The sequence below is a fragment of the Grampus griseus genome, assembly GCF_964374135.1.
Source record: "Grampus griseus genome assembly, chromosome: 11".
NCBI classification, from domain to species: Eukaryota; Metazoa; Chordata; class Mammalia; order Artiodactyla; family Delphinidae; genus Grampus; species Grampus griseus.
In genome coordinates, this window is record NC_139005.1 from 11,890,831 (window position 1) to 11,917,984 (window position 27,154).

General features: G+C 37.7%; 1 protein-coding gene across 2 annotated transcripts in view; it reads left to right on the top strand.

Annotated features, from left to right (window-relative positions):
* The window catches only part of PTPRO (protein tyrosine phosphatase receptor type O), a gene marked incomplete at both ends in the record, with an annotated part of 226,993 nt that overhangs the window by 135,409 nt on the left and 64,430 nt on the right, over positions 1-27,154 (top strand). For both annotated transcript variants that reach the window (XM_082666758.1, XM_082666759.1), the window contains 8 exons: positions 1,145-1,588; positions 3,576-3,737; positions 7,772-7,968; positions 19,832-19,952; positions 20,288-20,481; positions 21,428-21,539; positions 25,335-25,486; positions 26,654-26,774. In XM_082666758.1, the coding sequence (XP_082522884.1) occupies positions 1,145-1,588; positions 3,576-3,737; positions 7,772-7,968; positions 19,832-19,952; positions 20,288-20,481; positions 21,428-21,539; positions 25,335-25,486; positions 26,654-26,774 (1,503 nt within the window). The remainder of the gene's footprint in view (positions 1-1,144; positions 1,589-3,575; positions 3,738-7,771; positions 7,969-19,831; positions 19,953-20,287; positions 20,482-21,427; positions 21,540-25,334; positions 25,487-26,653; positions 26,775-27,154) is intronic.

Here is a 27,154-nt window from a genome sequence, read left to right on the forward strand (position 1 = left end):
CTAAATACCCATTGCCAATACCAATATGACTGATATTTTTCAAGCCTAATGTCCTTAAGTATTCAGTAGGAATGCAGGAGACACAATTCATACAAACACTGGGAATGTGTTATAATAGATCACCTCTGAGACCCTGCCATTCTGAAATTCTAAGATGTGTTGAAAAATCTGAATTCTCTTTAATTAGGCCAAAGCAAAGAAAATATTTCAGCTAAATTTTATTCACCTCACATCAACATCTAAGATTCTACTTGTAGTTTTTATTATTCAAGTGAAGAAACTAATTGAGCATCTTTCACCTGGGAGTTGTGTAAAGTACTGGAAGAGATGAAGACAAAGTCTGGTGCGATGGTTCCCTGTTCTTAAAAATGGTAGAGGTACTACTGGCACTCATACAAGGCAGAATGCAATAATAAATATTATTAAAGAGGTACAAACTTATGTAACAGCACAAAGGAGGGAGAGATTAATTTTATTAGAAGTTCATAGAAGAGGTGAGAGTCGAGCTGCTATCTGCAGGATGCATACAATCTTTTGCAGGTAGAGACCATGCAGTGTGCCTTCATAATTTTCTACCACTACAAAAGTATGATTCCATAGTTCATAAACTAATTTTGTGTGCATAGTTTCTATTCAAGAGAGATGAGGAGTGAAGCCATATTTCCAACATGCATGTTATTGTTTCTGAAGGCAATTCAGACATTTATCTCTCCTAAGTGCAACTATGTCATAGGGAGTATTTTTATCTTGATAGCTATAAAAACACTATAGTTGCTTTTTTTGTAAGAAAGATCTAGTGACAGAGACTCAGTTTTGAAAAAAAGAGATTGTGATAAGCTGAAAAATATGTATGTAACTCTACTTTGGAAGTGGTTAAATTACCACTTGGACAAGCATAGTATCATGAATTAATGTATCAATATTTGTAGTGTGACTGGTGATAAGCTAATGTGTGCACACTGTGTACAAAATCTTAGATGTATGTACTTGAAACCACATTTGTTCTTGATGTAAATTATCTATACAGTAAAAGTAAAATTAAACTTTACTTTCTAAATCTGCTTGTATGTTTGACTCATTAATAGATTAAGTATTCATTATAATAGTTAAAAATACTTGAAAATGATAATTCTCTCTCTTACAGTCCCCTATCCTCCTCAAAATATCTCAGTTCGTATAGTAAACTTGAACAAAAACAACTGGGAAGAACAGAGTGGCAGTTTCCCAGAGGAATCGTTCATGAGATCACAAGATACAATGGGAAAAGACAAACTCTTCCATTTTACTGATGACACTGCTGAAATTCCCTCTGGCAACATTTCTTCTGGTTGGCCTGATTTTAACATCAGTGACTATGAAACCACATCCCAACCATATTGGTGGGACAGTGCATCTGCGACTCCTGAAAGTGAAGATGAATTTGTCAGTGTTCTTCCCATGGAATACGAAAATAACAATACACTCAGTGAGACTGAGAAATCGACGACCAGCTCTTTCTCTTTTTTCCCTGTCCAAATGATACTGAGTTGGTTACCACCAAAACCACCCACTGCATTTGATGGGTTCCATATCCACATGGAAAGAGAAGGTAAAGTAATAGGAAATCAGAGGAAATAAGTAATGGTGCAAAGGAAAGGAAATTGAAGCTTTTAAAGATTACATTTAGAAAGAAAGACTGATGGTAGACAGTTAATATCTAAAGAAAGATGGTAAAGAAAAGGAAGAATTTAATTGAGTATCCAATGCAGACGGAAACCAGAAAACAAAAATGAACAGATTGGGTCAGAATCCGGTTTGGGTAGTTCATACATTGCAAGTACAGGCAACTGTATACATTTCATTACCTGACATTTCACGTACCCCAGGCAACTGAGGAAACTTTATATTTGGAAAGATTTTGAATTAAGGTTCTAACCATAACAAATTACAAAATATCCTGGAGAAATATTCTGTTTTCCAGTACCCAAATTTGTGAAGCACGCAGCAAAACAATCTTGCTCACAACCTGGCTACTTTCCCAAGAGTATCAGACCTGTGTCCTGCTTATCAAGCTACTCTTATTCCCCTTAGCGGGTGCCCCCTGAAACCAGCACCACTCACATTTTCCCAAAGAGAAGCTGGTAGTAGAATAGAAAATACACAGCAACTGGTATTTCCACTCTAGCTACTATATTGTATATTGTATTCACTTAGGAACTGAGAGTTATTCTTTATATTTAACCCACTAATTTATGAAAAGCAGGGCCACAGCATTCAGTAAATTTGGATCATGAATCATATGTGAATTGTTGTTTGGTAGGTTTTCATAGTTATTTGTTGTTTGTTTTGTTTTATGCTTTCCAGTCTAGTAGTCTGGGGAGCAAAAGTTGTCAAGTTGCCAAAATGTGAGGTTAAATTGACAGCCTTATTTATAGGATAAGGTATTCAAATCATGTAGTCTTATATATGACGTATTGTTTGCCCCCATTTTATTCGATAGAATGAAATACAAGACCTGTGAATTCCTCTCTACTCGAGTAGAGAGCAATCAACCATACCCAAATATTATATAACATTGAAATCCTTCGTCATTTCCAATTATTTGAGTCAAAATTCTTAACATTTGCCTGAAATTATCTGTATTAAAAAAAGTTCCCTTAATCTATCTTTTATTTTTCTATTCCTCAATATATTCTATGGAAAATAGGGTCTTATAATTCATAATTTTTTGTAATGCCTATTTCCATGAAGGTTCATTCATGCTTTTATCTGACTGTGGTGTGTTGTGCTATGTGGTGTGTTGTGTCACCAAATGATAACAACTTCAAATGAATAAACAGCAGGAGGTGGACTTTGAAGCAATGCAAAAATCATTTTTACTTTTAAAATTTCTGAAAGCAAATCAATGAAGCAAAAATATTACAAGTGTCAGAAAAATGTATCCAGAGGATTATTTCTAAATAGAGATAATTCAATATATTTTAAGACACTTATGGATATTTAATGCTACCACAAAGAACTTAGACAACATTTGTTACTGTTTTTTTAATCCTTTATATCCAAATGAGAACACTGACTATTGCTATTTTTTCCTAACATTATACTTCTATTTTGTGTATATAGCTTTATTGGTTGACAGTATGTAAGAACGCAGTATATATCCATCCCTAGTTTTATTGATTAGTGCACCATATTTTAATTTGGTTATTTAAAACTATTATAAAAAATAACTTGAACTCTTAGTCACCATTTTTTTTGGGGGGGGGGTGGGTACGCGGGCCTCTCATTGTTGTGGCCTCTCCCGTTGTGGAGCACAGGCTCCGGACGCGCAGGCTCAGCGGTCATGGCTCACGGGATCTCCCCGGACCTGGGCACAAACCCGTGTCCCCTGCGTCGGCAGGCGGACTCTCAAACACTGTGCCACCAGGGAAGCCCTAGTCACCTTTTTTAATAGTAATTTGAGAGGTATAATTCAACTTGACAAAAGGAAGGAGGAAAAATTTTAAAAAATACTTTTTTTAAATTAATTGACTTCTATAGCCAAGGCTGTTCCAGATATCAATTCATATATATTCTCTTTTTTATCCATGATTTAGAAAACTTTACTGAATATTTGACAGTGGACGAAGAGGCCCACGAATTTGTTGCAGAACTGAAGGAGCCTGGGAAATATAAGTTATCTGTTACAACCTTCAGTTCCTCAGGATCTTGTGAAATTCGAAACAGCGAGTCAGCAAAATCACTCAGTTTTTATATCAGTAAGTACCAAAAAGATTATTTTGCACTTACAGAGGAGCTAGAAAAGTGGAACTGGTGAGATTCATGATGCTCAGGCATCGATTGTGCATCAAACCTTAGAGACCCTGAGAATTCTTCAACATCGTGAGAGGCCCGGATCTGTGAGGTTTTGACAGCAGGAAAATATATGTATGTTTCATAGTAGCAAACCTACCCAGGGATTTAACTTGAGGCTATTTTAAAATTATTGTGGTAATTGAACATGTATTAAACTGACCTTCCACACTAGTGATAACGAAGTTTCCAAGGACGTGGACACATAGTTTGGGAAAGAGGACTTTTGTTCGAGGCCATAATGAAAATTATATTGTTTTTCTGTGTGAAAAGTCTCATTAGAGTATTGAGCTTATGGAGCTCGAAAGAAAGAGAGATTGAGGTGTAGTGAGACCTAGGTGGTCTCCAAAAGTTAGCACAAGACTGAGCTAGAGCATCATGAATACTCTAATAACAAGTATTAGGGCATCTTCTACCAATTCCATCAGGGATAATAGCAGAGCAATAACTAGCCTCTAAAAGCTACACAAATAGTGTATGTCTGTAATGTTTTTTGCTAATCTGACTATGCTTACCAGAAGTTTAGAGGCCAAAAACCAGTTTCCTAGCTTATCAGGAGTTAAATGTGCCTCTGACCAGCAGAAAGAACCAGAAGGGAATGGATAAAAACTGAGTTCCGAGAAGGAGGGTCACCATACTCTATCTCCTCCTTCAAAAGCAAATTACCACCTTTCATCAGATGATCCTCAAAAAGATGGACAGCGGAAGGAGGAGGGGGGCAGAGAGAAGAGATCAGTATTTTTGTTTGTTTGCTTTTTAAGGAATTTTGCCTTTTTTTTTAAATTTATTTATGGCTGTGTTGGGTCTTTGTTTCTGTGCGAGGGCTTTCTCTAGTTGCAGCAAGTGGGGGCCACTCCTCATCGCGGTGCGTGGGCTTCTCACTATCGCGGCCTCTTTTGTTGTGGAGCACAGGCTCCAGACGCGCAGGCTCAGTAGTTGTGGCTCACGGGCCTAGTTGCTCCGCGGCATGTGGGATCCTCCCAGACCAGGGCTCGAACCCGTGTTCCCTGCATTAGCAGGCAGACCCTCAACCACTGCGCCACCAGGGAAGCCCGAGATCAGTTTACTTAGCAGCTTAAAAATGTTGAAAATATCCCATACAACAATTTTACTTAAGAAACCAAAAATGTCACCACTGGTGAAAAGGCTTGAAATATCCACTGAACGTGCAGAAAAAATATCTGTGATTGCCTTGCATGTCTTTCAGTTATGGGCAATCTTTGACGTGACATCACTTGAGAATGAGAGCAAAGTTTAGTATCCAGTTCTTCCCATGAGGCTAAATATGTTTCATTAACCCAGAGATTTCCTTGTCTGCCAGCAGAGATCCACTGCAAGTTACAGGAAAACTCCCACAACTCTTCTGGCCATTAGCTCTTCCCTTCTCTGAATTTCTACTATGTATCATAGTGCACAAGACAAAATACAGAGCTTCTCTGAGTGTGGTATTTTTCTAGATGTATTTTATTTGTGTACATTCTGCTTCTCATACCAAATTACAAAACCCTGGGCTGGGGTTAAACTCTTTGCTTATTTGTTAATTCTGTTGCACATTCGACAAATATTTATTGAACCATTTTCCAGTGTCAAGCACTCTGCCCTCTTCCTAGAGTATCCAGTTGACCAGAGCTGCTGAGAATGTGTCAGAATTGCTCAAACATATGATTATTTCAAAAAGATGCATATTAATGTTCATCTAGGAAAATATAGGGCACTAGAAATTTTGCTATTTCTCTGCCAATAAAAATCTTTTTAGAGCTTCAGATATGATGTTCTGAGGTAATGAGTTATTCAGGTGTACTCTGTATATGCCTTTGATTTTAAAAGGATACTGGGGGCTTCCCTGGTGGCGCAGTGGTTGAGAGTCCACCTGCCGATGCAGGGGACACGGTCCAGGAAGATCCCACGTGCCGCGGAGTGGCTGGGCCCGTGAGCCATGGCCGCTGAGCCTGCGCATATCCGGAGCCTGTGGTCCGCAACGGGAGAGGCCACAGCGGGGAGAGGCCACAGCAGTGAGAGGCCCGCGTACCGCAAATAAATAAATAAATAAATAAATAAAAGGATACTGAATTTGTGTAGCTTTGAAGGTTTTACTCAGAGATAAAAATTAAGGTAGAAATTTACATTAGTCTCCCAATAGCCTCATGAAGGGAATATTTCTCTTATCCCCATTTGTCACTTGAAAAAAATACTGAGTCACAGAAAGTTTAGCAAATTGGTGTCAGAAGAAGAATTAGATTCTAGAAATATTTAATAGCAAAGTCCATTTCCATGGAGCCTGCAGTGACCTATTATCTTGGGTTGATTATCGGGTCAGTCCTAATGTAAAGACATTAAGTGAGTGAATTCATTTTGCCTTCCCCCACCTTCTCTCTCTATGCCCCCACTACCCCAGTAATCATCATAGCAGTAATAACACTTCACATTTAGATAGTTCTCTAACACATTAAAATCTCATTTGATCCCATCGACAGTCCTGTGAAGTAGACTAATCAGAGAGTATCATGATAAGTTATCACAGAGCCCCAACCCAGGAGACAGGAGTTCTAGGTTGGTTCCCAAACATTACTAGCTCTGTGACATTGGGAAGTTCATTCACATCTCTGGCCTCCAGTTTCCTCATCAGTAAAACAAAGCATTGAAAATCTAAAGTCCTTTTCAATCCTAACATTCTATGATTTGTCCATTTGACAGATGCAATGACTGAGATTCAGAGTAGTTAAGTCATTTGCCCAAGCTTGCATTGCTAATAATGAGCAAAACTGAGTTTGGGGCCAACTTTCCTATCTCCAGACCCATGCTTTTCACTCTTTCATAGTGATCCAGGAAGTTTTATGCAGGGGTTAAGAGCATGGATTTTGGAACCAGACTTCCTATGCATGAATTCCAGCTCTACTTGTGCTATCTCTGCCTCGATTTCCTCATCTGAAAGTGAAATCAATCTAGTACTTATCTCGTAGGTTAGTTAAGAAAATTAAAGGATTAAAATATGTAAACACATATAAACTTAAAACAGAGCCTGGCACGCAGGGAGTCCTACCACTCTTTGCCATCATCATTATTATTATCATTTTTATTGTTGTTTTTTCCCTTACCCAATTAACCATGAGCCTGGGACTGCCCTTCCCAACAGAGCCGCTTTTTCCTTCCCCTCTCCCGGGCTCAGGAATACAGCTTCCCATGAGGGAACTGAGAAATGTACACTAAGCAAATAAAAGAAGTTGCACATTTGCATTTTAACAATGCCTTTCAGGAGATAATAATCACCTTAACATTTCTTGGGTCCTCATGATGTGTCAGGCACTGTGCTAATAACCACTTTGGAAATTTAAGAGAACAAAGCTAATGGTGGGCACTTTCAGGGAGATATTTTATAATGAGGAGCCCACCGTGTCCTCAAATTATCAGCCAGGTTTCCGCCAGCTTCTATAATTGAGCCCGTCTGTTGCCTGTTTCTTCTCTAAGGTAGTCACACCCTGCCTCTTTGATCCTGCTGTCACCAAATTAAAAATTTTCCCATGATTGTAGTAGAGGCTAATTTGAATCTCAACATAATTATTTCTAGAGACTGAAGATCCTAACAGCAAAGGAATTATAAATACTCATGAAATGCCACACTGCCACACATACTGTTTGTTAAAAGAGAAGTAAATTCTCTCTGGTGAAGAATTTACCAGAATAATCTCAGAGGCACGTAACAACTGAAGTGGAGCTTCTGTCTCTCAGTAGAACTGGTTTGGTGGCTGCTGCCAGGATGTTGCTTAGGTCAAAGGGGAGGTCACCCAGTGGAGACTGTAGCTAAGCAGAGAATGTTAAAGACCTACCAGCCTGGCTGCCAGTATTACTTGGAGTATCTCTGTAAGGACAAAAGGGAAACAACACGATTTTTAGAACTAGAATCTTGTACCTCAGCCAGCTCAGCGTCTGATTTGATGTCCAGGTCCTTCAGGAGAGTGGATCGAAGAACTCACTGAGAAGCCCCAGCATGTGAGTGTCCACGTTCTAAGCTCAACCACTGCCTTGATGTCCTGGACGTCTTCCCAAGAAAACTACAACAGCACCATCGTGTCTGTGGTGTCACTCACCTGCCAGAAACAAAAGGAGAGCCAGAGGCTAGAAAAGCAGTACTGTACTCAGGTAAAGGAATTGGAAGGGCAGACTGGCTCACTCACCTCCTGCAGCCCAGCCTCGCGGGGGATGCAAGGAGGCCGCCAATGGCAAAAAGCTGTGCTGAGGTCTCCCAGGTGCGTCCCCGGCAGTGTTACCAAGAGTGGGGGAGGAGCTAGGAAATCAATGCGCGAGGCTCTTCGATCACAGTCGCCTTCCTTTTCCCTCTTAGAACTACCATCTTCCTTTTACTTAATTCCTCATTCAAGAGAATATACTGCACATCTACGATGTGCCGGGTACTGGGATAGATGGTGAGGATCTAGACAATTCTTACACGTCTTGCTTTGGCTGAGTTTATAATCTAGTGAGAACAATGGTAAGTGAACATATAATTACTGCAGAGTATAAAATAAGTCCTAGGCTAAAAGGAAATGATCGAGAGGCCATATGAGCTCGCAGAAAGAAGGGCATGAATAAATATGGATTGGGGCAAGAGGATTTGGAAACTGCTCAGAACTTCCTCCAGGGGAGGAGATAACGAAGCAGAAGGTTTGGGGGAGGTTTTATTTGCTTGTTTTATTTTTTTCCCATTGTTTCTTGTTATTTTAACTGTAAAATAAGGCATGCTCACTGAAAAAATAGTTCAAAAATTTAAAGTACATAAAGTGAAAACTACCCCCTCACTAATCATAACTGAAGAGTTTTGAAGGATAAATAGGCGTTAGCTGAGCACAAGGAGGGGGTAGGGGGGGTGGGAGGGGCAAGTGGAAACACATGGGACTCAGTAGTTCTGGGCGTGGCTATGGAATGAACACCACGCCCGATCTTCAGTCCTGAATGAAACCACCAGCCTGGGTCCCAGAGCAGACTTTGCTCTCAGATGCCCGAAATACCCACAGGAATCCTGGAGCCCAGTCCTGTTTTCCTAAAACCTGGATTTATTCTTTTCATAAGATCAAAGGTACTGATTCTTGGTGTCTTACAAACACAGTATTTTCTTGCCTAAAGGAAAAAAATTAAACTTTCAATTTGTGTGGAGTACAGTGGAAATATAATACGCAATCAAAAAAGATGTTTGCTGTGTGAAAGCTATTTAGAGTGTTTCCATTTATCCCATGAAAATTAGGCATTTAGCGTAATTCAAAGGGTGAAAAATTTTTAATTAATAAGATGAATTCAGGAATCACGGCCTTTGGAGCTCTTGAAAGCCTTAGAGGGCTGAGATAAGCCCAACTTGAAGGTGAGGCTATCTCTCGGCTTGAATTAATGAGTAAATATGCTAAACAGTTCAGATAGTAATCACAGCTCACTGAGAAGCTTATTAGCTTCCTTCCCTGAAGGTATGCAGCATGGCTGACTCTGCATTAATAGAAAATGTGTCCTGCCTGCAGGACATGACCTAGAACTTGACTGCTCTCAGGTGTGGTTTTTCTTGTCCCACCTAATGTGTAAGTTACGTATGTTAACATAGAAGCCAAAGGCTAAAAGTATAAATAGATATTGTAAATTATAAATGAACCAGAAAAGGCTGGTCTAAGTGCACTTTTTTTTTTTTTTTTTTGCGGTACGCGGGCCTCTCACTGTTGTGGCCTCTCCCATTGCGGAGCACAGGCTCCGGACGCGCAGGCTCAGCGGCCATGGCTCACGGGCCCAGCCGCTCTGCGGCATGTGGGATCTTCCTGAACCGGGAGCGCGAACCCGTGTCCCCTGTACCGGCAGGCGGACTCTCAACCGCTGCGCCACCAGGGAAGCCCCTAAGTACACTTTGACAATGGCTTCTTGAAATGTAGACATGAAGCTGTTAAGGATTATAGGCAAGGAGGCCAGTATTTGAAGTGGAGGGTGGAAACTAGACCACTAGTGCTAGGCGTTATCTCAATTACTGCAAGAAGATTGTGTTATTATTACATCATCATCATTACACACACACGCACACACACACACATTTTCAAAGAAGGAAACATCAGTGCAAAAATCTCAAAAATTGGCCTAGATCCATGTACCCATTAATCAAAGGAATCCAGAAGACATTCTCACCAGCATTGGTCTGACTTAGGTTATTTCTTGAAGCAAGCATTATCCAGAAAGAAAAAAATAATAACGTTTCTTTAGTTCTACAGTCAGTGGTACAGTGCTATGTTAAACAGAAAATTCAAAACGCAGCTCAAAAAGAAGAGTGATTCCAAAGCCAAACACAGATGAATAATTAATCACAATGTTTCACTCCCTTATACTTTCATTCTCCTTACTTTTCCTCTACCATCATCTCATCACCTGTACCACAGGATCATTGCTGTACCGATTACCTAGATCGTTCATGAGATTCGCCGCTATTGCCCCTGATCCTTCCCACAGCTTGATTGATTTCTGTGTTCTATAGCGAGTCCAGTGTGAGATGCTAGAAATAAGAACAAATTTGATTTGAACCTTGACTTCATGAAGCTTAGAGTCTGGCCTTCCATGTAGGTACATTGGTACCCCTTAATTTGAATTTGTCCTCATTATATATATGTTCTTCCTGTCTGGTTTCTGTTTTGTGTGTGAGTTTATAAGCAAATGTTCGTGGAGAAGGGAGTTTTGTGATGTAACCCTTCTAACAACCATTGTAGTGCTATTCATTAATAAATCTACGTTGATATGTTAAACGTAAAGCCAGTGCCCAATGTTTTATATGAAGGACCCAGTCAATTCTTTGAAGTAAGTGTGCTTCTGGCATTTTCTCCAAAGTCTCACACACAGTCGTGAACTTCAGAATTAAAAGCATCATGTAATATATGGATATGCATTTATTTTTATATGTGATCTGCTTGGTCCATAAAAGTTCGGTGACAGTTTATAGGAATGTATAATAACTAAGTGACTAAATCAGAAAGAAAGACCAATCGATCTATTAGCTTTACGAAAGAGGAAATGATAGAGCTAAGAGGCCGAATATTTAAAAGACCTGCCCAAAGTCACACAACTGATTAGTATCAGAGCTGAGACCCCAGCTCAAGTGATCTGACTTCCAGGCGAGTGTTGCTTCTGGCGGATTGCAGGTGATATACTAGGGGAAGGTCGCCCTCACCGCTCATCTTGATAGAGTCAAGAGTACTGACTAAACGCATAGACTCTAGAATTAAACAGACTTGGGTTTCAGACCTGATTTTAACAGCTTCCAGCTCTGAGTCCCTTTCTTTATAAATCTTAGCGTCTTAATCTGTAATGTAAGGAGAAGCATAACCTACCTCATAGAGTTGTAACAAAGATAAAAGGACTTGATGCTTAATGCAATGTCTGGAACATAGTAATGTGCACCAGATTGCTAACTTTTATTATTATGCAAACCTAACTGAATACTTTTTGTATCAAGGCAAGAAGATATAGAGGTTCTAGAGGTTCTCTGTAGAAAGCAGAGTAACTGTAATGAATGTACAGAAAGGGCTAATGGAAAGAGGATCCCCAGTATAGAAATAAGACCATTTCAGACTGAAAGGAACTCTCACCGTCATCTGGTTTAACCTCGTTATTTAACAGTCTATCAAATATTTCCTGTGTTCTGTGGTACATCTTTCCTTCTATTTCTTCAGCTGAGGAGGGATAGGACTGGTGCCTAGCTGGAGGTATATTAGGCTGAACCGATTCTCTGGAATGGAGATTAAGCCAGTCAGAAATGAGAGAGAGAAAATATTGGATTGCAAAGATGGGGTGAAAATGAGGGGAGGAGTGTGGAGTAATTTTCTAGAGAAGAAAGCACATGTTATTTAGTAAGTAGCATACAGGAGCATTTCCCCTTCCCACCTCCAGTCCACCTCTAAATAAGTCCAGGATAAATAAAAAGGTATGAAGGAATAGAAGTGATATAGGTAGCTCAGCAAATATTCAAAACTTAGGGGGAAATTAGTTTATAATTTGTCACCAAGGTCTTGTGCAATATCATTTGCCTTCTCATGTTTTTAGTAGTGTAATATATATACACATTGTTGGTTCTTATTTTTTTAAAGGCAGTGTAATTTTCCTAAGATGAACTTATTATGAGAGTATATTTAAGTGGTTATGATTCCAGGAAGTCATTTGAATAATTAAAATCAACAACTGCCTAAAATATTATCAAACCAAAGAAACTTTAACCTCATCCTGAAACAATCTACACTCTGTGTTATTCTAAATATTCTAAATGAGTGATTAATGAGCAAGGTTCGATTTGCAGGTATGTTCACATGTCTACAATGTTTGTGAAGTTTAAAAGAAAAGTTTGGAGTAATGTCGATAATATAATACCTATATGGTTCAATATCATATTATTTGTGTATATATGTATCAAGGAGGGCTTAGAAGATTGCCTGCCAAGAAGTGGGAAATGGTGAGAGGAGGACAGAAAGACTTCCAATTGACTTCATTTGCTCTTCTATGGTGTGAGCAATTTTTACAATGATCATTATTAGTTTTATTACTTAAAAATACATTCTAAAGAGATAAAACAGTACTGCTGGCTCTGCAAAACATGTGTTCTTATGCGTAGTTTGTCTCTTCAGGAAGTGCTCTATTAGATGAGATGTCAAACTCTGTTTAGATGGCTTCCAGGAGAATCAAAATTCTAGAACATGGGCAAGAAATACTGACATGAGTGTAAATAGGAAAGAAAAGGTGGAAATGCTCATTTATTAACTCAGTTTAATCTTATTTTGATCAAGTTATTGGAAAAGAAACTTTGGTGTGCTGTTTCCTTACTTACATGTAGAACAAGTTGTACCAGTTCAAATTATACAATTTCTACTGTGTAGAATCATTGTTTAGTATTGAAAAAGTTTAACATTTATATCATATAACCATAACTATGTTTTTATAGTTTTATATAACATGTTATATATATATGTTTATATATATGTTTTATATAAAATGTTTTATATAACATTTATATCACATAAACATAACTATGTTTATTCTTAAACTCATGATGAGACACAAAAAACTTACAGCATAGGTAAGTTGTCAACAATATTCTTCTTCATTGATTCATGCTCCTTTCTGTAGCAATTTTACAATTTTAGGTACTCGAGATGCCAAAAAGTTAATGAGTAGTAAGAGTTAACTTTATTGATACTCTAGTTTAAGGATCTAACACTCTACTAGGTATGTTACCTATAGTTTATCAATGAGGAAGTCAAGGTAAGAATTATAAAGAGATTAAAAATTACAAATAAATTCCCATGCTTACAAGGTGTGAAGTCAGGATTTGATCTCAGGCAGTCTAATAGAGAGCCTGTGTTGGTTCCACTAAGCAAAACTGTCTAAAATATCAGAGGCACTAACGGGCAAAGGAGCACATTTCTTAACCTATTAGTTAAACATCAATTCTTATGCATGCCAACATTCAATATTAATAAATACATTTTACTCATCTGTCTGTTCACACTGCTTTTCTCTATATGGTATTTTTTCCATAGCTAGAAGATTTTTTAAAAAGGAACAGTAGAAGAGCTCATCTAAATGAGAGATGTTCTCTACAACATTATTTTATTGGGTCACAGTAGCCTTGCAAAGTGCTAACTGCTATTACCTTTTTTTATTGAAGTATAATAGATTCACAGTATTATATTACTTTCAGCTATATAGCATAGTGATTCAATATTTTTTTAACATTTTTATTGGGGTATAATTGCTTTACAATGATGTGTTAGTTTCTGCTTTATAACAAAGTGAATCAGCTATACATATATATATGTATATGCCCATATCTCCTCCCTCTTGCGTCTCCCTCCCACCCTCCCTATCCCACCCCTCTAGGTGGTCACAAAGCACCAAGCTGATCTCCCTGTGCTATGCAGCTGCTTCCCACTAGCTATCTGTTTTATATTCAGTAGTATATATAAGTCCAAGCCACTCTCTCACTTTGTCCCAGTTTACACTTCCCCCTCCCCATGTCCTCAAGTCCATTCTCTACGTCTGTGTCTTTATTCCTGTCCTGCCCCTAGGTTCTTCAGAACAATTTTTTTTTAAGATTCCATATATATGTGTTAGCGTAGGGTATTTGTTTTTCTCTTTCTGACTTACTTCACTCTGTATGACAGACTCTAGGTCCACCCACCTCACTACAAATAACTCAATTTCATTTCTTTTTATGGCTGAGTAATATTCCATTGTATATATGTGCCACATCTTCTTTATCCATTCATCTATTGATGGACACTTAGGTTGCTCCCATGTCCTGGCTATTTTAAATACAGCTGCAATGAACATTGTGATACATGACTCTTTTTGAATTATGGTTTTCTCAGGATATATGCCCAGTAGTGGGATTGCTGGGTCATATGGTAGTTCTATTTTTAGTTTTTTGAGGAACCTCCATACTGTTCCCCATAGAGGCTGTACCAATTTACATTCCCACCAACAGTGCAAGAGGGTTCCCTTTTCTCCACGCCCTCTCCAGCATTTATTGTTTGTAGATTTTTTGATGATGGTCATTATGACCAATGTGAGGTGATACCTCATTGTAGTTTTGATTTGCATTTCTCTAATGATTAATGATGTTGAGCATTCTTTCATGTGTTTGTTGGCAATCTGTATATCTTCTTTGGAGAAATGTCTATTTAGATCTCCTGCCCATTTTTTGATTGGGTTGTTTGTTTTTGTGATATTGAGCTGCATGAGCTGCTTGTAAATTTTGGAGATTAATCCTTTGTCAGTTGCTTTGTTTGCAAATATTTTCTCCCAATCTGAGGGTTGTCTTTTCGTCTTTTTTATGGTTTCCTTTGCTGTGGAAAAGCTTTTAAGTTTCATTAGATCCCATTTGTTTATTTTTGTTTTTATTTCCGTTTGTCTAGGAGGTGGATCAAAAAGGATCGTGCTGTGATTTATGTCATAGAGTGTTCTGCCTATGCTTTCCTCTAAGAGTTTTATAGTGTCTGGCCTTACATTTAGGCCTTTAATCCATTTTGAGTTTATTTTTGTGTATGATGTTAGGGAGTGTTTAATTTCCTTCTTTTATTCCAGTTTTCCCAGTACCACTTATTGAAGAGGCTGTCTTTTCTCCATTGTATACTCTTGCCTCCTTTGTCAAAGACAAGGTGACCATATGTGTGTGAGTTTATCTCTGGGCTTTCTATCCTGTTCCATTGATCTATATTTCTGTTTTTGTGGCAGTACCATACTGTCGTGATTATTGTAGCTTTGTAGTATAGTCTGAAGTCAGGGAGTCTGATTCCTCCAGCTGCATTTTTCTTTCTCAAGATTGTTTTGGCTATTAGGGGTCTTTTGTGTTTCCATACAAATTGTGCAATTTTTTGTTCCAGTTCTGTGAAAAATGCCATTGGTAGTTTGATAGGGATTGCATTGAATCTGTAGATTGCTTTAGGTAGTACAGTTATTTTCACAATGTTGATTCTTCCATTCCAAGAACATAGTATATCTCTCCATTTGTTTGTATCATCTTTAATTTCTTTCATCAGTGTCTTATAGTTTTCTGCATACAGGTCTTTTGTCTCCTTAGGTAGGTTTATTCCTAAGTATTTTATTCTTTTGGTTGCAATGGTAAATGGGAATGCTTCCTTAATTTCTCTTTCAGATTTTTCTTCATTAGTGTATAGGAATGCAAGAGATTTCTATGCATTAATTTTGTATCCTGCTACTCTGCCAAATTCATTGATTAGATCTAGTAGTTTTCTGGTAGCATCTATAGGATTCTCTATGTATAGTATCATGCCATCTGCAAACAGTGACAGTTTTATTTCTACTTTTCCAATTTGGATTCCTTTATTTCTTTTTCTTCTCTGATTGCTGTGGCTAAAACTTCCTAAACTATGTTGAATAATAGTGGTGAGAGTGGGCAACCTTGTCTTGTTCCTGATCTTAGTGGAAATGGTTTCAGTTTTTCACCATTGAGGACGATGTTGGCTGTGGGTTTGTCATATATGGTCTTTATTATGTTGAGGTAGGTTCCCTCTATGCCTACTTTCTGGAGAGTGTTTATCATAAATGGATGTTGAAATTTGACAAAAGCTTCTTCTACATCTATTGAGATTATCATATGGTTTTTATCCTTCAATTTGTTAATATGGTGAATCACATTGATTGATTTGCATATAATGAAGAATCCTTGCATTCCTGGGATAAACTCCACTTGAACATGGTGTATGATCTGTTTAATGGGCTGTTGGATTCTGTTTACTAGTGTTTTGTTCAGGACTTTTGCATCTATGTTCATCAGAGATATTGGCCTGTAGTTTTCTTTTTTTGTGACATCTTTGTCTGGTTTTGGTATCAGGGTGATGGTGGCCTCACAGAATGAGTTTGGGAGTGTTCCTTTCTCTGCAATTTTTTGGAAGAGTTTGAGAAGGAGAGGTGTTAGCTCTTCTCTAAATGTTTGATAGAATCCCCTGTGAAGCCATCTGGTCCTGGGATTTTGTTTGTTGGAAGATTTTTAATCACAGTTTCAATTTCATTGTTTGTGATTGGTCTGTTTATATTTTCTATTTCTTCCTGGTTCAGTCTCGGAAGGTTGTGCTTTTCTAAGAATTTGTCCATTTCTTCCAGGTTGTCCATTTTATTGGCATATAGTAACTTGTAGTAATCTCTCATGATCCTTTGTATTTCTGCCGTGTCAGTTGTTACTTCTCCTTTTTCATTTCTAATTCTGTTCATTTGAGCCTTCTTCCTTTTTTCTGGATGAGTCTGGCTAATGGTTTATCAATTTTGCTTATTCTCTCAAAGAACCAGCTTTTAGTTTTATTGATCTTTGCTATTGTTTCTTTCATTTCCTTTACATTTATTTCTGATCTGATCTTTATGATTTCTTTCCTTCTGCTAACTTTGGAGTTTTTTTTGTTCTTCTTTCTCTAATTGCTTTAGGTCTAAGGTTAGGTTGTTTATTTGAGTTGTTTCTTGAGGTATGATTGTATTGCTATATACTTCCCTCTTAGAACTGCTTTTGCTGCTTCCCATAGGTTTTGGGTCATTGTCATCTGTTTCTAGGTATTTTTTTATTTCTTCAGTGATCTGTTGGTTAGTTAGTAGTGTATTGTTTAGCCTCCATGTTTGTATTTTTTACAGTTTGTTTCCTGTAACACAACCATAGTGTTGTGGTCAGAAAAGATACTTGATACGATTTCAATTTTCTTAAATTTACCAAGGCTTGATTTGTGACCCAAGATATGGCCTATCTTGGAGAATGTTCCATGAGCACTTGACAAGAAAGTGTATTCTGCTGTTTTTGGATGGAATGTCCTATAAATATCAATTAAGTCCACCTTGTTTAATGTGTCATTTAAAGGTTGTGTTTCCTTATTTACTTTCATTTTGGATGATCTGTCCATTGGTGAAAGTGGGGTGTTAAAGTCCCCTACTATGATTATCTTACTGTCGATTGCCCATATTATGGCTGTTAGCATTTGCCTTATGTATTGAGGTGTTCCTGTGTTGGGTGCATAAATATTTACAATTGTTATATCTTCTTCTTGGATTTATCCCACGATCATTATGTGGTGTCCTTCTTTGTCTCTTGTAATAGCCTTTATTTTAAAGTCTATTTTGTCTGATATGAGAATTGCCACTCCAGCTTTCTTTTGATTTCCATTTGCATGGAATATCTTTTTCCATCCCCTTACTTTCAGTCTGTATATGTCCCTAGGTCTGAAGAGGGTCTCTTGTAGACAGCATATGTACAGGTCTTGCTTTTGTATCTATTCATCCAGTCTATGTCTTTTGGTTGGAGCTTTTAATCCATTTACATTTAAGGTAATTATCAATATGTATGTTCCTATTACTATTTTCTTAATTGTTTTGTTTGTTATTGTAGGTCTTTTTCTTCTCTTGTGTTTCCTGCCTAGAGAAGTTCCTTTAGCATTTGTTGTAAAGCTGGTTTGGTGGTGCTGAATTCTCTTAACTTTTGCATATTTGTAAAGATTTTTAATTTCTCTGTCGAATCTGAATGAGATCCTTGCTGGGTAGAGTAATCTTGGTTGTAGGTTTTTCTCTTTCATCACTTTAAATATGTCCTGCGACTCCCTTCTGGCTTGCAGAGTTTCTGCTGAAAAATCAGTTGTTAACCTTATGGGGATTCCCTTGTATGTTATTTGTTGCTTTTCTCTTGCTGCTTTCAATATTTTTTCTTTGTTTTTAATTTTTGATAGTTTGATTCATATGTGTTTCAGTGTTTCTCTTTGGGTTTATCCTGTATGGTACTCTCTGTGCTTCCTGGACTTGATTGACTATTTCCTTTCCCATATTAGGGAAGTTTTCCACTATAATCTATTCAAATATTTCCTAAGACCCTTTTGTTCTCTTCTTCTTCTGGGACCCTTATAATTCAAAAATGTTGGTGTGTTTAAGGTTGTCCCAGAGGTCTCTCTGACTGTCCTCAATTCTTTTCATTCTTTTTTCTTTATTCTGCTCCCTGGCAGTTATTTCCACCATTTTTTCTTCCAGCTCACTCATCTGTTCTTCTGCCTCAGTTATTCTGTTATTGATTCCTTCTAGAGTATTTTTAATATCAGTAATTTTGTCATCCATCACTGTTTATTTGCTCTTTAGTTCTTCTAGATCCTTTTTAAATGTTTCTTGTATTTTCTCCATTCTGTTTCTGAGATTTTGGATCATCTTTACTATCATTACTCTGAATTCTTTTTCAGGTAGCTTACCTATTTCATCTTCTTTTTTTTTTTTTTTTTGGTCTTGTAGGTTTTTACCTTGATCCTTTGTCTGTAACAAATTTTTTTGTTGTTTCTTTTCTTTTTTTCTTCTTCTTTTTTTTTTTTGATGTGTGGTGCTGTATTCCTGTCTTACTGGTTGTTTGGCCTGAGACGTCCAGCACTGGAGTTTGCAGGCAGCTGGATAGAGCTGGGTCTTGGTGCTGAGATGAGGACCTCCGGGAGGTCTCACTCCGATTGATATTCCCTGGACTCTGAGGTTCTCCTTTTGGTCCAGCAGTTTGGACTCAGAGCTCCCACCACAGGAACTTGGGTCCAACCTCCGGCCTGGGAACCAAGATCCTGCAAGCCGGTTGCTGGGCGTTCCTCCTGTCCCCTTAGGTGTCCATGGTCCCCCACTGATGCCTGGTTAGTGCCCTAGTTGTGAGGATACGTGAATTCCACGTCCTCCTAGTATGCCATCTTGACTCCCGGAATTAGCTTTTCTTTATAATGTTTGGTGGAATTCCCCTGTGAAACCATCCAGTCCTGGGCTTTTGTTTGCTAGGAGTTGTTTTTTTTTTAATTACAAATTCAATTTCACTACTAGTAATCAGTCTGTTCAGATTATCTGTTTCTTCCTGATTCATTCTTGGCAGGTTGTCACAGTAGCCTTGCAAAGTGCTTACTGCTGTATCTTGCTGCTTGGCCTGTATCATGGAGTAGAGGACAAAATGCTAGGCTTCCAGTCCCAACACTGATCTAGATATGTGATCTTGGCTATTCTCTAGCTTCACTTTCTTGATCTGTTAAATGAGAGATTTGGACTAGATAACCTCTGAGGTAATTTCCATCACTATAATTAAATATTATATGCTTCTAAGTGATGAGAGACTAAAGACATTCCTGCACTGATCTTTGCATGTAATCAGCTGACACTACAATTTAGGATGTCAGACTATCCTTATGTTATTCCTGATTTGATTATGGTTAGAGGTTGATGTGTTTCTAGTGTACATAGTTACAATTGACATTGATGGGTATAAAGCAGTTCACGGGGCTTATTAAATCTAGCCTTAGAATTTGAATGTTCCGGGTTTCCTCCAGTGCTCATATAAACTATATATCATCCTAATTTTGAAATTTGACCTTCCTCAGCATAAGTAAAGGCTTCTGGATTTCAGAGGCATTTGTGATTTCACAAAGTGTCCCTGAAAACGATGTTAGCCTCTGTGTCACATTCTGAAAGCCCAGCTCTAAATAAATCTTATTGGATGTTTGGTTTGAAGGTGAACTCAAGCAAATCTATTATTGAAAATCTGGTTCCTGGTGCCCAGTACCAGGTTGTGATGTACCTAAGAAAAGGCCCTTTGATTGGACCACCTTCAGACCCTGTGACATTTGCTATTGGTAAGTTGCCAGCCACAAGAATAATACCTTTATCAGAGTACTATTTGGAGGGGTGCAATTTCTAAGCTCAAGTCATTATCATCATTTATGGGAGGTCCATACTTGTTCACCCAATATTCAACCTTCAGAGTAATTAATGATTACAATTGTATACCTGGAAGCCATCCTTAGCATCCATTACTTGGGAAAAAGAAAATCTCAGGCAAATATTTTTAGTTTTTAGTGATTGTATCAGAAGAGTGAAAAACCTAGTTATTAGGTAGCAGTGTGAAGCTATTGCTAAGATATTAAACATTCCTTCTTGACTTTCTTTTTTCACTCCCCTCCCTTCTTAGTTCCAACTGGAATAAAGGATTTAATGCTCTATCCCTTGGGTCCTACAGCAGTGGTTTTGAGCTGGACCAGACCTTATTTAGGAGTGTTCAGAAAATATGTGGTTGAAATGTTTTATTTCAACCCTACAACAATGACATCAGAATGGACAACTTACTATGAAATAGCAGCGACTGTCTCCTTGACTGCATCCGTGGTAATCTTTCCTTAACCAGCTGTCACATTTTCCTGTGTCAACAGACATGCTTTCATGTACCAAATGTGTCTGAAAAAATTATTATGTGTTATGTAAATTAGACCGTTTTGTAAATACACACAGGTAGCTTGCTACTTGCAAGGTTTGGGGTTGTTTTTGCTTTTAATTTTTTTGTTGTTTTTTGAGAAAGAGAGAGAGAGAATTGTGTGAAACTAGCTTTCACTCTTAATTGAGTGTATTTGCTAATTCACATTTTAGTAGACCTACCAAGTGCTTATTGTTTCTCTCTGCTCCTGAGGAAGAAAACACAGATTTCCTCTAGTCATTCAATAATTAGTTGACACTGCACAACTCTAATGATGGCTCTTCTTGACATTGAAACATCAGTTAAATACCAATAATGTCAGGCCCTTAGAGGATGTTCTTCAAGAGAGCAGGAAAAGATTGCTCTTTCTGAGACTAGAATAATTTTAAAAGTGCAGGTCAGCCACAGGTCACATACAAATTACACAATTGTCCTCTACCCAGTTGACAACTCTGGTGATTGCCACCCAATATGGATGCATCTTTATGGTCCATGCTGGGAGAATATAAAGTTGTGAAAGGTTATTTGCCTTAGAAATCGGAGGCCATGTACATACAGTGACGTACAAATAAATACTAATTCACTTGTGTAATATAACTTAGGAAACTGCAAAAGGAAACCAATACTGAACGTATTTGACTCTATATCTTTTGATCACTTTTTTAAATATATTATATTGTGGTACATCATTTTATTTACACGTCATCTCATTCCAAAAAGAATATTTTTAATGGGAAATAGGAAATACAAAAAGGCAAAAGGAAATTAAAAATTAGTTTTTCATAGCCTGAGAGAAGTACATAACTGTATTCCAAAAATATGATTTTCCCTCTTAGTCTTTTGTCTTCTTGCTTTTTTCAGAGGATAGCTCATCTGTTGCCAGCATGGTACTACAACTTTCGAGTTACCATGGTAACATGGGGAGACCCGGAACTGAGCTGCTGTGACAGTTCCACCATAAGCTTCATAACAGGTGAGTGTGTGGGAAATGGTCCCATGAGGAGATATCACTATTTTGAGGAAGTTCTGAGGGGACCCATCTCCAGAAATTGCTAGTCATTCACCCAGGACCGACTGAGTATCAATTTCACAGAAGATGATATACTTGATTCTGAAAATTTATTATTTGTTTAAATAATAGCCTTTAGAAATTAAAATATAATTTATATCCTGAGTTACTGTCCTTAATTTCTTTTTATCCTGAGCCACTGCCCTGGATTTATGCACCCCTGTTCAGAATTGATTAGACTCGAGATGTGGCAGGCAGAGCTTTCAGCTTTACACCACACTCAAATGATTTTATCCATTTTGATAATTGTATTTGGTAGAGTGCCTCCATTTCCTTATTAATTAAGCCATTTTCAAAGTCACAGGCTGACTGCAGTACTGTCCACTGCAGGAATTGAAACAGACCTGGAGACACATAAACTTGGGTGTGTGGGTCACACGTTAGCCACCTTCCACCTGTAAACTCCAGCAAGTTAATTCTTCTAAGCCTCAGTTTTTTTCACGTGAAAAATAGGGATGATAATAGTATCTATAATCTGCTATTATTATCTATTGTTACTTCCCAATTAAAAAAGCTACTTAGCAAAATACATGGCACAAAGTTTAAGTACTCACAAAACTGTTAGTGTTGGATCCTCAGAGCCTAAGATTATGTAGGTCACTATCATATGGCAGAGACAGCAGAGGTGGGCAGAGGTAACAACAAGAAGAGGAAATTCATCCGAGAAACAGTAACCCTTATTGTCTGAACCAAGATTTTTTCAAGAACTTTTGATGGTTCTGCAAAGCCATAATTAAATTTATATTGATGGGCTTCCCTGGTGGCGCAGTGGTTGAGAGTCTGCCTGCCGATGCAGGGGACATGGGTTCGTGCCCCGGTCTGGGAAGATCCCACATGCCGCGGAGCGGCTGGGCCCGTGAGCCATGGCCGCTGAGCCTGCGCATCCGGAGCCTGTGCTCCGCAACGGGAGAGGCCACAACAGTGAGAGCCCGCGTACCGAAAAAAAAAAAAAAAAAATTATATTGAGAAAAGAAAAGAGAAAGATATTGTTTAGGTGAAGAATAATTTTGTCAAAATAATTTACTCACTGGACTTCTAGCTTTACCCTGTTGAGATTTATCCATTAAAAAAACAATGGAAAGAAATTAATCATGTGAATTCTTACACAATCAACTTACATAGTTCATGACTTGTTTACTGGCCAATGTCAAGAGCTTCCTTTGTTCCAGATGTTAATAGTAATATTAAAGTAGAGAAGTGAAAGACTACCATAAAAAGAGAAAATACCAATTATTTGACAAGTCCTGTGTTAGCCTTTTTGACTATATTCATAATCACATACTTAATTATAATTAAACTTCATTGTATCAGTAATTCATACACTTAACTTTATTGAGATTAACACTCTGAGAATGCTCTTTCCTCCTCAGACAGAGCAGCTGTCTGGAAAAAGCCCAGACGTCACATCTGATCACTTGATTGAGCAGCCTTGACCCTGCTAATTTCCAGCTGTAGAACTTTGAGCAAATTATCTTAATGATCCTGGACTTGTATTTTCTCACTGGTAAAACTCAAAACATTGCCTAACAACTGGCTAATGAAACAAAGCTAAGCGTAGGGAACTTGCTGTAGTGAGCCAGGACACTTTCTGGACAGAGTGTTCGTGGTGTCTCCCAAGGGGGACATCAGAAATGGAATATTAATAGGATTTGGAGTTCTGGACTCAAATGGTTTAGGTGTGCCTTTCTAAGTTGGGAACTACCTGGGAATGGGCAAAGGTCATGAGATAAGAGTTAGGTGGACAAAGCAAGTCTGGATATGTAAACTATGGTTAATAAGCAAGCTACTTGCCTAGGTGAGAAGTCTATTGTCTCCAATAAATTGATCTTTGGGAATTTCTTATTTTTTCCTGGGACCAACCACTAAGTCATGCTGACACTGGGGAACCACAGTGTTATCTAAGTGTATTGACACAGATGGTCTCAATTCTCACATCTATAAAATGGGCATAATAATACCTCATAGGGTAGTGTGAGAATTAAATTATGTAATCTAAATCATTACTAAAATACATATGGTAGCTGAGTTTTATTTTTATACCTGTATCTAAAACTAGTTGAAATTTTAGCTTTTGGCCAGGGGGGGCTTTCTTCCCTCATTTCAGTTTTAAAGCAAATAAAGACCTCATACTTTACTTTTGTACGTTTTCCAATTGTAATCCAAATTGCCAAGTTGTGTGGGAATAGGAATAAAATACTTGAATAAGGTGCGATTTATTAGAACCTCAAGTCTCTTATCTTTGTTAGGCAGTTTGTCTGCAAGTCAAGTTCCTAATTATGCTAGTGTACCAAATAATGTTTAATAAACAAATAGTGACATCTGGTGGCCTTTCAGCAATATGCTGGATTTGAAATCAACAACATGGAGTATAAACATGTGAAGACTTCATACCTGTGAGCTTTGCAATTTTAAATATGTTTGCAATTTTAAATATGTTCACTCAAATTAGAACTTGAGAAAATATTCTTTGAAGAAATATACATATAGGTTCTTGTATATAGTGAATTATATAAAAATATGTTATAAGGCTATAAAGAAACCAGGGTTATTTTCCTTTATTCAAATTTTCTGCAATATGATATGGGTTTGTGCTACTTATTATAGACATGTTGATATTTCAAGATTTTATTGTCAAACATATAGAAATGCTACTTATACTTAGCATGAAACAGAGATATGTTTTTTACTATTACACATCTCTTTAGTGAATAATTGTATCTGAAAGCATAGATAGTTATGAATGTCTGTTATACGTATTAGTGCATGTTAAGGAAAATAAGTCTTTTTGATTTGTAGAAATTCTTCTCCAAACGTTGGTTGGTTTGGGACTGTATCTTGGAATAGGACACTTGACTATCTTCAAACCAACATCACATGGAATGTAAATTCAACTGTGTATTTGTTAAAATCTTCAGAATTATCAGTTACTTTAAAAAATAATTCAAGTGTGCTTTCAAAGCTTATGTATTATAGAGCTTGTGATGAACTCTCCTCCCCTATCAGAATTTTTTTTAATTTAAACGTGTAAAGTTATAAAATAAATTCATAAACTCAGTGTCAGGGAGAATTTAGCTTTTTAAAGTTAAAAATCTCTTCCTTCCCTCCCTTAATACTTGCTTCAGCAACTTTTATTTAGATCCTACCTTCCGCGAAGCACTGCGCTAGACACTGTCAATGCCATTGTCTTGTTATCTTATGGACATAATATTTATTTTTCTGTTCCTCTACTCATTGATCCTACTGTTGTTTATTCCCGTAAACTTCTTTGCTGCCACAATAAAAAAGATTTATGTTTACAGGACCCGAGTTTCTAGTACTGCTTGGAAAATAAGTTCACCAGTGCCTAATAATATTAATTTATTGAGCCAACAATAAATTAACCCCAAATTTGACCCAAACATGTGAACATTTTTGGAATCTTGTAAATGAAATTTATATAAAAAACCTTGCTCTCCTCAGGTATAGATCTGGCTGTCTTGGGTCTGAGCCATACAAGGTAGTGTCCCACAAAACAAGTGCCCACCTCATACCACCAAACTTCACTATATTATCGACAGGTCCAAGAGTCCCTAGGACCATCATGAGGTGTGAATTTTAATTCTCTAAATTAACTCTATATGGGATTTCATGCTCTGTTGATAAGTACTTTAAGTATTCATAGTCTCTTATACTAAAGTGTAGTTCTTTCCTCCCTCATAGCCCCAGTTGCTCCAGAAATCACTTCTGTGGAATATTTCAACAGTCTGTTATATATCAGTTGGACATATGGGGATGACACGACTGACCTCTCGCATTCTAGAATGCTCCACTGGATGGTTGTTGCAGAAGGAAAGAAGAAAATTAAAAAGAGTGTATGTATCTTTGATTCCCAGTATTGGGCATCTGTTGAAAACCATGAAGCAAACATTTATTGAGACATCAAAAAAATATTCGTGTGCCAAGTGGCACTGTTTTGGGTTCTGGAGACAGGATAGTGAACAAAAATTAAATTCCTTCTTTCACAGAGCTTAGCTTTTAATCTTTAGTAGTGAGTAGTAATCATTGTATCTATTGATTATTGATTTCACCTGTGTTTAAAGTTATGACCGCGCTTTTTCTTCAGGATACTAAACATTTTCAAGAAAACCATAGTTATTTCATTATTTTCTCCATATATCCCCAACACCTAAATACACGGATGTGTTGGAAATGCAAATTTCTTTTCTCCTGGTTTATTAAGCTTTTTGTTATAGTATTTAGGGTACCAACTAAATGACTGTAATAATATATTTTTTTAAGGCTGTAGATTAAAGAATATCAACACCTATGTCTCTCTCATAGTACCCAGCACTAACAGGGCACCTCTGCTGTGAGGGATCATCCAGGGGTCCAGATTCTTTCTATTTTGCTGCCGCATCTGCCACTATGTATAGTCCTCATCTGCACAGGCAAAACTTCCTCATCTTTGCAGCCATATTCCAGCCCACGGGAAGGGGAAAAGAGAGGACACAAAGGCCCAGCGCATACAGGGTGTGAACAAAACTATAAGTTGCCCATGGTACCTCCTCTTACCCATGGTTGGAATGGGGTCACATGGTCCCCACTAGTTATAGAAGAAACTGGGAAATATAGTCTTAAGTTAAGAAAGCAGGTGTCCATAGACATGGTTAGGTTTCTTTTGAGCTTCTCAGCTAAGGCTGAACAATGTTCCTATTAGTAAAACCAAGCAATTGCTTTTTCTAAAATTTGCTGTGAATATGAGGGGAAATAAGTCAGAGTAGTACCCATTCCAAACAAAGGAATTAATCACAAAAATGTCCCTTTATGTATTGTGCCTATTTAGGGCTACCTTGCATTTGGCTCAGCTGAGAAATTTATATCATGTTCAGAGGAAATAATATATTCGTAAGGCTTAATCAACTGTAGATTGAAGCACAGAACAGAGAGGGAACATCTGTGATAGCCCTGTAGTTGTTTGGAATGGTATTCTAGTTCAAGGCCGTTAGAAGCTTAAACCCTCCATTCTGATGATCTTGCAGGTAACGCGCAATGTCATGACCACAATTCTCAGCCTGCCTCCGGGAGATATCTACAATATCTCCGTAACTGCTTGCACTGAAAGAGGAAGTAATACCTCCATGCTCCACCTCGTCAAGCTAGGTAAGAAAAGTACACAGGTGTGTGTGTGAAAATAATCATGCTGGGAGAACTAGTGTGTGTATCTCTTGGTTTAACATGGTCTTCGCAACTCAGTGAAATAGAAAAAAAAATGGTTTGCTGTCTTTTATAAGTACAAAAGAGACTTAATACTATCAAAAGAGTACATTCAACTTATAAATTTCTGTGAGTGCAGTGTTTACTGTGCTGGAGACAAGAGTGTTCATCATTCATAGTAAGGCTAGAGGAACCAACAGGTCTTAGAATTTTAGAGATGGATGGACCTTAGATGTTATCTAGTGCCGTGTTCTCAACCCTATCAGACACCATTCCCCTTTTATATAAATATTATGCGATGCCCTCATTAATATCTTACATTGAAA